The sequence below is a fragment of the Stigmatopora argus genome, chromosome 11, assembly GCF_051989625.1.
Source record: "Stigmatopora argus isolate UIUO_Sarg chromosome 11, RoL_Sarg_1.0, whole genome shotgun sequence".
Lineage (NCBI taxonomy): Eukaryota > Metazoa > Chordata > Actinopteri > Syngnathiformes > Syngnathidae > Stigmatopora > Stigmatopora argus.
Genome location: NC_135397.1, coordinates 12,065,654 through 12,079,226, shown reverse-complemented (window position 1 = coordinate 12,079,226; position 13,573 = coordinate 12,065,654). Strand labels below are relative to the sequence as shown.

Sequence of the window (13,573 nt, the reverse complement as noted above, 5' to 3'; positions counted from 1 at the left end):
TGATGATGGGTCTTAGCCCTGTGCTTTAACTGATGTTGTGGCCAGATGTTCCGGAAGAAAAAGACTGAGATTTTTCCAACTATATACCTTAATAAATAACGGTCTGGAGCCATGTGCTCCTTGTGAGGTTCTGATGAGTTTCCTGACATTCAAGTGTTAAGGATGCATTATAATAAGTTACTCGGTCCAATTGGAACCAAAATTAACTTTACACTTTGGCTCGGTATTCCTCTTTTACCCGGTTACAGACATTTTGCACTCTCTACATGAGATTTGATTTGCAAAAGAATTAACTTTATGCATGATCTGTTTTTGTGCGAGGTTTGAAAAGCAACTTAAAAAAAAAAAAAATTCAATGTTTTGGTTTGTTGCTTTTTTCAAATCGGCAGGATGCATTCATCATTGATTTATTAATTTAGAACAGCAAAAACTGTTTACAATAATTTGTATTTTAGAACAGTGTAATTTAATCAAGAAAATCAATGATGAAACAACGAACAATGGATAACAAGAAACTATTGTGCTAGAATGAGTATGTGGACATGTAGCATTATAATCATAATACCTTCACAGACACAATTTTAAAAATTGAAACATTTGGGGATCATATGAAATATGACCAATTTTAAGGGCATATTTAAAGGAGAGTTTTTTTAACTAATATTTTGAAATATCACTCAAAACATTACATGTATAACAACGGCCAACTGTGTTATGTTTTCATCTTTTAAGTTATTGGATAATGTTAATAAATGTATTTGTTTAAGTAATACAAAGCATTTTTTACAGTTATGTCTTCACTTATTATTCCAAGTTATTCATTAAGTGTTATTTTAATCCAACTTTTTTTTTTTACTGTGATGAAATCAATTTATATTCACTACTGAAAAAAAAGCTAAGATAAAATCCTACTCAAACCACTCATTGACCAAAGCACATACCCATTTCTCAATCCAACCCCAGCCACCCACCAGATCACTACCCTTTTAAATATTCCGATGGGTTGTTTATTATCGTTATTCCCTCCCAAAAAATAATTTGGTTTAGTTAAAACAACAACACGCTGTGCTTTATTTGGGTAAGAAGCCACAAGAAGATGAAACAAATGGTGACATCAATTATAATAATGAACAAGAAGACAAGGGTTAAAAGTTTTGCATGACAACGTAGCATTAATTTAGAATAGGGATGATCTGTTCAGTTAATCTTGATCTATAGACAATAAATGCTGCAAGCGGGACCTTTAACTTGCAGATTAACTTTTTATCTACTTTGTCTTTGAATAGAAAAGCCGAGTGAAGTTAGTCAAACATCTGCTCTTGCTTAGTGGTGGCATCTCAAGCCTCTCATAGTGAAAGGTTTTGCTTGCATCCTTCGCTTTCTCAGTCTTCCGTAAGTGTCTTGTATGTTCCATTTTGGGAATGGATGCATGCAGAAAATAACATTTAAAATGTCAGTCTTCTTTCTATTCTGTTTTTCACACCTCTGAGTGAGGCAAATTTCTCAACACCCTCACGGGTTTCTTTTGAATCCTGTTTCTTTACTATCATAGCAGAGTACCTTAGGCATTTTGAATACTAAACAGAACACCAAAAATTAACACACAAACACAAGCCTCCATTCATTTATTTTCCATACCGCGCATCCTCGTAAGGGTTGCGGAGTTTGCTGGAGCCTATCTCAGCCGACTTCAGACTACACCATAGACTGGTCGCCAATCAGCCGTAGGGCACACAGAGAGACAGATGACCTTTCACACTCACAATCATACCGCCACCAGCGGGAATCGAGCCCCCGCCTGCCCGCACTGAAGTCAGGCGAGTGAACCTCTTTACCATCAGGTAGCTACAAACCTTCATAATTATAAGCTATAAATAATTAAACTGGTGATTCAGTAAAGAGGAAAAAAATAATTGTTGATATTTTTTTTTAAATCTGGAAATCACAGACTAAATTTGCCTCTCTGCCGGTTTCTGTTAATTTGTTGACATTTAAAATACAACTCTGACAGAAATGTGATAACCATTCATCCACTTTTAACACATTTTTTTCTTTGTCAGGAGTGCAGGAGCCTAAACTGGTCACCAGTCAGCAGACAACCATTTGCACTCAAAAATCACACCATGACCGAGTGTTAATTGTGCAATGCACTTTTACATTTAGTACATAAAGTGCTGTTTGCACAAACTGAAACTCATTTTAATGGCCTTTGATGGGAAAGAGTTGAAATTCAGAGAATTCACATTTCCTGGCTGCTTTACAATATACAACAGTTGTATTTGTCTTGAAATATTCTTCTCTTTCCCAACTGCCTTATGTTTCTCAGTTTTATTCCTTCCCTCTCTTCTCTTTCAATCTATATATCTTCTCCTTCAGTTTGAGAGTGGAAAGCTGGCTGTGAAACTCCTACTCAGCAGGACACCACAGAGTGATAGATGGCCTCTGAGAAGGTCCAACAATCCCACCAACCATATGCTCCGTGTGAAGACAAGAGGATTAAAGAGCGGAATACACAAGCGGCCTGACAGAAAACAAGCCAAACTCTTGTGCAAGCAACATTTTCTGGAGTTAAATGTAATACATTTTCAAAACAACAACAACAACAAAGAAAAGCCTCCCAATGAAATCCAACAAATTATGAGCAATTAAACCAGTAGTTTTATAAACCCTAATTCACTTTAGTTGGTATCTTGTCTTACAAAACTCTGAAAAGAAAACATTCCTTGATCCTCAAGGGCAATGGATTTGTGAGAACGCAACTAAAGATATACATAAACCTATGTTCATATATACATGGCGTGTACATCACTCTCATAATAGGTATATTCTGCATAACTGCCAAAAAACCAAACACACTTTGCATCACTTGTCTTAGCGTTGTCTCATCTCATCTTCTGAACCGCTTTATCCTCATTAGGGTTGGGGGGGGTAGCCTATCCCAGCTAACTTCGGGCTAGAGGCAGGAGACACCCTGAATTGGTGGCCAGCCAATCGCAGGGCACAAGGAGACAAACAACCATCCACGCTCACACTCATAGCTAGGGGCAATTTAGAGTGTCCAATCAGCCTACCATGCATTCCTTTGGAATGTGGGAGGAAACTGGAGTACCCGGGGAAAACCCACACAGGCCTGGGAGAACATGCAAACTCCACACAGGTGGAGCGATCTGGATTTGCACCTATGTCCCCCACTTTGAGGCTGACGCTCTAACCACTCAGCCGCTCTAAATTTCTGCAGTTCATGAAAATAGAACCCTGCATGTATAAACTTTTGTTTGGGTTTGCTCCCTCCTTAGTGTCACTTGTGATTTCTCTGTTCGTGTCACCTGTTGTCTGAGTTTTCCTTGAGTGCCTGCCCATTAGCGTCTCTTGAACCTTTCATGCTCACCAGGTGTAACTGGTCTTTGTGTATACCTAAGATCTCATTTTTTCCCAGTATTTGTCAGGTCATCGTAACCCCTAACCCGTCGTGTGTGTGCTTGTGTCGTCGACAAGTTCCCTGCATTTGTAAAATGCCTCAACTACAAAATTTCACTTTTTATTTGTACTTTGATACTTTTGAACAATAGAGACTTTTGTTTTAAACACCCAAAGTTTTTTCATTTCTTTACTCCTGTGTTTGGGTCCCCCACTCGCTTTTAACCTTGCCAACTTTGTTCTAGTAGGTCACTGATGGTATCGTGCTTCATGGGATGCATCCCACTCAAAGGTTGTGTGAAAATGGGTGCGAAAGATTGTCTGTATCCGTGTATGCCCTACGACTGTCTGGTGACCAGTTTGAGGTGTAGTCTACCTTTCGCCAAAGTTCAGCTGGAAGAGGCTCCAGCAAATAGAGATCATGACAAAGATAAGCAGTGCTGAGTGAGAGTTGAACTTTGTTATGATTTAAATGTGCGTATATTCCTTAACTTATGGTACAAATTCATTTTGTGAGTAGATGTACCACTGTATATGCAAATGGGGCACTAAACCATCACTGACCAACTATTCAATTTCAATATATGTGAGAGCCTCCTTTCGTCATCCTTGATACGTGTTTGTGGACTTCTTTCTCATCACAGAAGCTATGTACACTTCTTTGTTAAGGTTCTTCTGCATAACTTCCATCCCAGCCATGGTGTCAACGATTAAAATGATTAAGTCCATCACTCTTTAAATTCCATAGGGTCTAATAGTGCGCAGTATTCGCCAGTAATGTACAACTTGCATTTTAACTCCAGTTCCGGTCAGCACCAGTTGATGACATTATTTCAGACATGGCAGCCTATACACGTCCACAATGTTAAATATTAAAGTCATATATTTTCACCAGTGCAGGTACATACAATGTGTATTTGTGTACCAATATTGGGTTTCGTTCGATTTTATGAATGAAAGCCCCGTTACAAAAGTTAAATATAAGCATAATGTTAAAAAAGCAGGCGTGTTAACCTAGCTACATCTGGCTTTACAGTGCAAATACAACTATAAACAAAAACATGAGGTACCAAAATTCCTGCAGAAAGTTAAGGCCTCCAAAGAAAATTGGCTCAATGCATTCAAGCAACAAGCTATCTGACACAAAATGTGGTCTCACAAGACAAATGTAGTGCATGAGTGTCAAGACAAACAATGGTTTCAAACATCCAATGCATCATGAAATTAAAATGCCATTTGTTTGCAGGTGGCAGGGCACTTGTCTCTGAGTACATTGCAAACACATGGAATTACAGTACATACTCTATTGTTTCCCTCTGTGATTTAAACACTGTAGCTATTCATTTGAACAAGAAAAATCCTTCACATATGGACCTGTGCTGGCCATGTGCACAGTGTAAACAAAACATGAAGTAATCACCATCTTGAAAAGCTAAACTTTAAATCGAATCTAATACTGTGGAACATTAGTGATGGAACACAAGATGCAGGAGGTCGGTCTACTTCTCATTTTTTAAGATGTTTAATTCTCATGAATACACATATAAAAATGATGGTGTTTAATCATTAAAGTTTCATAAAACAAGCACAATCTGTATGTTAGGTACAATTTAAAAAATATTTTTAAAGAAAACTAGGATCATATAGTCAAGAAAGTTGATGTGATGGGGAAAACACGGCGCTTAGGATTTCTAACTTTGTTTTATGGTAAACAGAATTTGCACATTTAAAACCATATATGTTCTGTTTTCTGGCAGTGCATTATGCAAGAGGGATGTGTTTCCTACAGGCGTTATGTCATGGATAATTTTTCTCAGCAACGATGCATCGAGCAGTGACGTCACCACATAGTCACTTGAAAGACCAAGCAAGGCGTGTGTATTAGTGTCTGATGAACCACTCTAATGTTTAGTTATAGCTAATGGCTGATTAAAGGCTCTAAACATTCACACAATGCCATCGACGTGAGCTAAGACTAAGAATGAGGGGAAAAAACGATATCCCGACTAACATACTGCCATGACATAAAGCCAACTACTGACTCATCCCACAACAAGAAAATATTGCTTTTAATCAAAGCCTCTAAGAAGAATAGCAAACATATTTATTCACATGGACAACCCAGCAGCTGAGTAGTGAGCACGTCGGCCTCACAGTGTGCATGTTCTCCCCGGGCCTGCATGGGATTTCTCCGGGTACTCCGGTTTCCTCCCACATTCCAAAGACATGCATTGGATGCATTGATTGGACACTCTAAATTGCCCCTAGCTATGAGCGTGAGCATGAATGGTTGTTTGTCTCCTTGTGCCTTGTGATTGGCTGGCCACCAATTCAGGGTGTCCCCCTCTGGCCCGAAGTCAGCTTGAATACGGCTCCGTTCATAAGTAAACTTACCTGTGTATATGTATCCATATATTTAACTAGTTGGTTACTTTGTATTTATGCTAGTTTTGGCGGCACGGTCCGTTGATACTTGATTGCCACATCTGCGATGTAAACGCAAGCATTTTTGTGTGCGTAGTGCTAGTGGTCTCTTCAAGCACGTAATGCAGCAAAACATGTGCATTTAAAATTGCACAGTAAATGGATCCAAAGTGCATGATGACATCATTGTAAATTGGGACAAAAACAACACCATGCAGGTAATTATTCAAACAAGATTGTGAAGAAAAATGTTTACCTACAGTTGCCTTAAGACTATGCAACTGTAGGACACTGCTAGATATCATCCTATCCCAACTTGGGATTCAAAGGTTCCTCTGCCGCTGGGAAATTTATTTTAGGTGAAATACTGATGGACAATGTGGAAATATAGATAAGTCCTTAGATTCCTCAAGTTTATCTCTTGAGCCTTAAACACACCAACAGAGCCTTTGATGTGACTGTTTGGAAGATTGACCACCTACACCCAGGCGGGTCAAATAAACATGGCTTTCACATGAAGTCACAATATACAATACTACAATAACAGTAAACACATGAGTTGGTAATTAGGGAATTAGGTGGGGAAGGTATAAAAAAGACAAGATGACACTGACTGTGACCTTGTCTAGGCTTAGAACAGTTTGAGGGGTGGGGGGCACGTGTCCACACCATTATTGATAGCTCTAACAAGCCTGGGTCAAAAGTCAAACAGTGGTGAGTGGAAATGAGATGGAGTAAGACTGTTAACAAAGATCTTTAAAAAAACACCACCTGCTCAGTCACCAGCATACACGCTACACGCTACACATACACAAACGTGCTTCCATAGAGGATCTTGGCTGATTGTTACCAGACCATATTTAAATGCCTTCCTTAAGCCCCATACCCTTATTACTCTTTCCACCACAAAGATGTGAGGTCTTAACACGAAAGCCTATTTACACAGAGTTAAGCTACATGTAATAATTTGACCTCGGACCAAACGTTCACATTACTCAGGCGTCACTTTCAAGATATTTTACCCCAATATCTTTACTAATGTACAGTGAAATATGGGAAGGCTTAATACAATGTGTTGCAAGATGCACCTTGAATCACCATGTTAAATCATGCAACCTCATAAGGATATGATGAGAATTAGATATATAATTACGTACATATTTGTCCTCAAGGTTGACAGGAAAGGCAAAACAGCTGCTTGCTGCTCTTGAGAGAAAGTTTTCCATTTTCATGTTCATTCACATTCTCCTAAGAAATTGTATTTCATTATCTAACAAAAAAATACTAAATTATATGGGGTGAAAGTAAACGAAAAAGATTATTTTATGATTAATATTGATTTTATTCAGTCCCATAGTTAGCTGGGACATGCTCTTGCACCCTCACAACCATTTTGAGGATAAGCATTATTGAGGATGAATGTAGTTGAATTTATTGTTTAGTTATCTTTGTCAATCACCAATGCCTCTGATCTGAAATAGACAAAGGCATCAGTTTCCTTTAAAATTTTTGGAGGTTATTCCACTTTAAAATTGATCTGTAATAAACTAGATCAGGTCATTGTTGTTGTTGCTTTTGTATAAAAATAAAATATAAATATATACAATCAGTCTGACACTAAGTGATACCCCTCACAAAGTCTCTGGTTTGACTTTCAACATGAAAAATGTATTAAAGTTTGCTCCAACCAAAATTCATTCAATTCGATCTTTTTCGGGAATATGGATGATACTTTTTCCCTTCCATACAAACATGCATGTGATTTATGGATTTTCTTGCACCAAGATTTGTTATTTAAAATGGTAAATGGGCTTTCATTTGAATAATGGTTTTCGAACTTGAAGGCACTAAAAATACTTGAAACACAAAGAATCAAAATTTCTTTTCCAAGCACTGTATGCCTTGCCAAACAGCTTGTGGATGCATTTACTCTCAACACATTGCTTTGTGCATGATTTTGAGAATGGGAAGCAAGCAAATACAAACAATTGCGGTCAATTATTCATTTGGTGTTGCCATTTTTCATTGCTCACACACAGCTGACCTTCAATTTTTCAAGCATTTGGGGGGAAAATTCAGGAGTAGACTGATTTGTGGGGACATTTTTCTTTTCTGAAACGGGAAAACCATTTAAAATATATTTTATCTTCATTTGTTTCTTTCTTTTTTTTTTGGTTTACAAAATAACTGTTGCCCAAAAATTGATGTAGTGAACAAACTGGTTTTCCAAGATGGATAGTCCTCATCCTCAGAGATTTCCACTAAAGATGCAACACATCATAAGTCACTTGAATACGTCCGTAGACTACAGTCTACAAATTTTTCATCTCTCGCAGTTCCGACTTTGCACTCCAGTCAATCTTAAAAAAGACAAGAATGGCAGCCCACCCAATGGGGTCTCAGGAGTTCTGTGATCAACTTGAGTTAACTCTAACCAGTATAAACATTGGTTTGTTTACTCGCCTGAACTGCAACACTCCTCCTCTATCCATCTCCACATTCCTCCTTTCCAATTTGCATTTCTAATTCTCAAAGCTGATGGTTTACATTGGCATTCTTTCAGTTCTCGGTGTGTGGTGCATACATTGAAGTCTATAATGTGTCACGTCAACGGAAACGATATTACTGTCTGAAAGCAGGGTTAATACTTTAAATGCATGTGAGCGTGGGATCACCTACCTGTTATTGTTACATTGCTGTAGATGTTGGATATTTGCTCCTTAAGCAGGATAAGATGGGTACTGGCTGCTTTCTCTCGTTGCAGCTCCAGCATGATATCGGGGTGACTTGCCACTTTACAACCATTCTGCTTGTCCATTGCAATGTCACTGTGCACAATGTCTGCAGGACCAGTGCCAAAAAAGAGGGAAAATACATCTTTAAGGCGTGCAGTGAGAACATGTTGACATACAGTACATCCCAAGGGAGCATTTACCCAGCCTATTATGTCATTTGAAAAACAAATCAAATCACAGAGGAACCCCAAGAAAAACAGGAAAACATTTAACCCAGGAAAAGTCCAAATATAATGCTGACAGTGAAATAAGTTTGGAATTTATTTTCTTTTGTATCTTGATTTTTGCTTTATCATTGGAAAACCCTAATGATTTCTGTTGCAATGGAAAACACCGTGGGACGCAAATGCGCCAGACAGTGGCAAGAGTCATGTCGTGGATAAAATTTTATTTGCCTGGAAGGGGATCACAGGATGTCTAAAAGATACAACAAAAATACCTCGTATCAAGAAACACATACAGCTCGGCCTAAATACAAAAAGTACAAGACAAAGCTCGACGTGGTGACTTAGCCCCCAACAAAGTGGAAACCACCAAAAAAAAACAGGATGTTAATCAACTCCGTTGAGGGTGACGTGTAATTTTCCCAAGTAGTACTAATTTTATATCACCTTTCTTCACCACGAGTCATCCGTGGCAGGAGGCACAGTATATTCTGAATTGGTTCAAAATAATCATGTTTTTGGAATGTGGAAGGAAGCCGGAACACTGTACCTGAAGAAATCCCACACAAAGTGCAAACACACAGACAGAAACACTCATTCCAATCCCGAGTGTGAGGCAGATGTGTCAACCACACAACCCGTGGGCAGCCACTTATGCTTTCCTTTCATGTACATAGAAAACCAAGTGCTGGTACAGAATTCCAAATTACAGTAACTATATGTCTTATTTTTGTATAAAGTATCAAAGTGGCCAAAGTACAACTTTTTTAAACATATCAGCTGTTTCAGCATGTTTCCTCCATAATACAGTATATATGGTAATGGCCAATTTTAAATTGTCTTCATTTCAGACGCTTCAACCTTTTTTATGATTTTCATTTGCATATGTAGAAATGAATATGGAGGTAAAGTAAACTATATTAAAACAAGAGATTTTGAAAGAGTTCTTCAATCTTACTCACATCTCGAAAAACCAATAATAAAGCTAACCTTATGTCATTTTCACGCGCTCAAGCAAATTGCCGACATCGTAGCCAATGCCTGCCAGCAATACAGGAAAAATGGACGTCACCTTCAAGTAAGTGTTTCAACGTGAAGAAAAAATTACGAGCATGTTTCTGACCTTTGGTTAACTTTGTGGCATATGGAGTGGTGGGTACAACACTTGTTACCTTATTTCTGTTTTAAATAAGTCTACAAGTATGCTCTCTTCACACAGCACATAAGCACCAAAGCAAAGCGTTATCAGTCGTAGTTTTTTCATGGCTTGAGTATGGCCGTGACAAACACTCAGGTATGACTTATGTTTTTTAAGGGTATGGTTATCTGTAAAACTATTATGTTAACAATTACCTATACAGACTGTTGCTTCCATTTGACTATTGTTACTTTAACATACGTTTGTTGTTGATTTCTGCTAAATTAAAAAAATGCCCTCCCAAAAATGCGACCAATAATAACCCTAACACTTATCTTTTTTTTTACACATTTTCTAAAGGTATTTATATATATATATATATATATATATATATATATATATATATATATATATATATATATATATATATATATATATAATATCAAAATTAATGAAAAGAGAAAAGCACTCTGGTTAGGGCCCCAAAAAAAACACAACACAACACAAAGTTGTGTTTTTTTCAATTTTATAGTATAATTACCTCGTTGCATCCCATTGACAGATATAGATGTCCAATTCATTTAAATTGGGGGAGCAGCAGTGAGCACTCATGACATATTGACGCCGCCAAACGCCCAGAGACAGGCAGCAAACGATCGCTGCCAAACCCTCCTATTTAAATTGAATTGGACGCCAAGCAGCGTAAATGGCAGTCATTGTGTTTAATGAGTGCCCTATAAAGGGAATGGGAGTTGATGATCCAAGCCCGCTAAAATGCCCCCAGGACATAGATGCCCAAGTGGTGGCATGGGGGCCAGCTGAGGCACGCCACATCAATTTGAGCGGCTCGCGAAAGTGATGTAGCAACACAGGGTGTCATGTGTGTCGACTTATTCATTAATGTTAAAACTTATTTAATTCGGCTTTTGTTTAGAAAAATATGAATACACATTTTGGAAATGATATTTTGATTAATTTTCAGTTATTTTCTATTCTTAAAAAACAATTTTAAACATCAAAAAATGATAAGTAAATAAAACCAAATATTTTCCACCTATGGTTTTTAATGTAAATGAAATTAAAATATATTTCTTAATATATATTTACTGTCTTTCCTTTTTTTTAAATGAAAAATATTTTTACTGTTTCTCCTTTTTATTTAAGACAAAAGATGAAAAGTCATATTAAAATTTTCTCTCTTTTTTAAATGAAAAAATGGAATTAATTAAAAAATCAAAAATATAGGAGAATATCTGCTACTAAGAGGCTTAAATGTCTATAAACGATCTATCCGCTATTAGAAAGCTGTCAATCTATTAGTGGATATTAATTATGGCACATAAAATAAGCCCTCCGCATGTAAGAACAACTTCCCGTAGCAAAAATGAATTTGACACCCCTTATGCCTTCTGGTTTTGAAACGACCACCTATTTGATGTGATTGGATTTCTGTTTGTTGCTGTTTTACCGTCGTCGTAGTTCTTCAGGTAGTAGTCGGGCCCGGGACCACGGTATTTAGCCAGGTTCTTTTGGTTGTTGAACTGCAGAAAGTCGGTCCGCTTGCCCCCAAAACGCAGGAAGGCAGGAGATAAGCCTCTCGCCAGGGTCACCAGACGCTTGGAGCTGCCGGCACATTTAGATGAGTTCATCCGAGTTGTCGATAGTTGTATTTATTTACTTACATGACCTAGCTGTTATGCTAATTCGATTGCTACGTGTGCTCTCTAATTGGTCACGGGCGATATTGGGTATGAAGTAAGAAATTCAATTTGAATTGGACTTTTATTTGGGTATATATTTTTTTCTCTTGATGGTTCTGTCGACGGACTGCATTTTGAAAGTGTTAAAAATATTTTTAAATCCCAATTTTAAATGAACATTTTCTTTAGCATTTGATTTTGAAATGAAATCAGATCATCTGCTTTTCCATTTCCGTAATTGTTATGTTTACAAATGAGTGTACTAATAAAGTTATAGTTTGAAATTATTGGATTTATCAATCGTTTGTATCACTACTTTACGCCCAGGGAAAAAACGAGAATCTGACACTTGCAATTTATCTGTTAACGTTTCGCAGTAATATTTAGTTATTATTTTGTTTATTTAATTTTATCTTTTTATCGTAACGTATGTTTATTGTATTGTACGTTTTTTACGCATTATACATGTCTCACAATTTTTTCAGTTCCAGAAGAGCGAAAAAAAGATAAACACCTTTATAAGATACCTGCTGTAATTGTTTTTTTTTTTCATTTCTAATGTTTTCAGATTTCACAAGTACGTTGGATATAAATATCATAATACATTTATTGTAATTGCAGAAGTCCAGCGAAGTTGATACAGGATATGCTGTGCAAAAGATTCAGTTCATTGAAAAAAAGTAAATAAGATAAATCATAATGATAAATGAATAGTTACATTAATTGTTTTTTAAAGCATTCAAAGTATAACACTGAATTCTCCCATTTGTATAGTGCAACAGTGACGCAACTGTGATTTAGACACGTTTGGTCATAAATCTAATAGTGTAGCCTCTAAATTTAACTCTACTAGAATTACTTTTCACTTCGGCTGCTCTTTTCGTTCTTACACAACAAATGAACGTGCCTGGAAGAAAAAAAATGATTATTCCAAAACAAAAATACCTGAGGAAGACCAGCCAGCCGTCGCTGATGATCGACGGGTCCAGCTGCAGGGAGAGAAAGTTCTCGTTCAGTATTCGGGTGGGACTGCGGGTGTTGACGTCCAGAAGAACCAGCGTCCTTCCCAGGAAGCCCGTCCGAGACCCGCCTGCTGCTTTCTGGTACGTCGGGAAAGAGGAAGATGCGTAAGAAGAAGAAGAAGAAGAAGAGGAAGAAGAGGGAGAAGAACTGGAGGTGAATGGCAGCAGTAAAGGTGCCAGCCACCACCAGGAGGACAGGAGAGGCGCTCTTTGCGCTCTTGCAGCGAGCATCTTGCAAAAAAAACTTGTGGCTCTGAATGCAGAAGACCACAGTGGCAGTTGGTCGCCTTTTTCTTTGCGATCTGCGTGTCTCACCCCCCCATTCCCGCCCCCTCTTGCGCACAAACGCGCATGCGCGCCGAGGAAGCTTTCGCAAAACGTCAGAGAATTTTAACCTGTGATGGGAAGTAACCTAGTGAAATGTTTATGCCACCCAAGTAGTGTTTTTGAGGTTCCTGTATTTTATTTTCGTTTTACAGTTTTGGTTTCTTAAAAGTCACACGATGGGGCAGTGGGTGGTTTCGCCTGACTTCAGTGGAAGGAGCGTGGGGTCGATTCCCAGTCGGTGGGGTGTGATTGGCAGTGCAAATGGTTGTTTGTCTTTGTGGGAGCCTTACGACTGACTGGCGACCAGTCTAGGGTGTAGTCTGCCTTTTGCCCGTAGTCAACTGGTGTAGGCTCCAGCACCCCGCGACACTGACATGGATTGTGCAATTAATGGAATGTGAATGCTCATCTGAGAACTGAGAAAAACTATTAGCACACACTGTTTTAAAGTTTCCGGTTCCAAAATGCTTTTACAACTTTTCATGCAGATGCTCTTTAATTATTCGACTGTCCTTGATGAACATTTAATTGGAGAGCTGCACTGGCAGACACCCCAGTTAATTTGCATATCCATCCATATCAATTC

The 13,573-nt window shown here is 38.0% G+C and overlaps 1 protein-coding gene across 1 annotated transcript in view; it reads right to left on the bottom strand.

Annotated features, from left to right (window-relative positions):
• hpse2 (heparanase 2) overlaps positions 1–12,923 on the bottom strand; it is a 42,384-nt gene extending 29,461 nt beyond the window's left edge. Inside the window, exons 1-3 of the mRNA XM_077614184.1 lie at positions 12,584–12,923; positions 11,407–11,561; positions 8,521–8,682 (exon numbers count right to left, since the gene is read on the bottom strand). Coding sequence (XP_077470310.1) covers positions 8,521–8,682; positions 11,407–11,561; positions 12,584–12,891 — 625 coding nt within the window. The 5' untranslated portion in view covers positions 12,892–12,923. The remainder of the gene's footprint in view (positions 1–8,520; positions 8,683–11,406; positions 11,562–12,583) is intronic.
• Between the last annotated feature and the right edge of the window lie 650 nt (positions 12,924–13,573).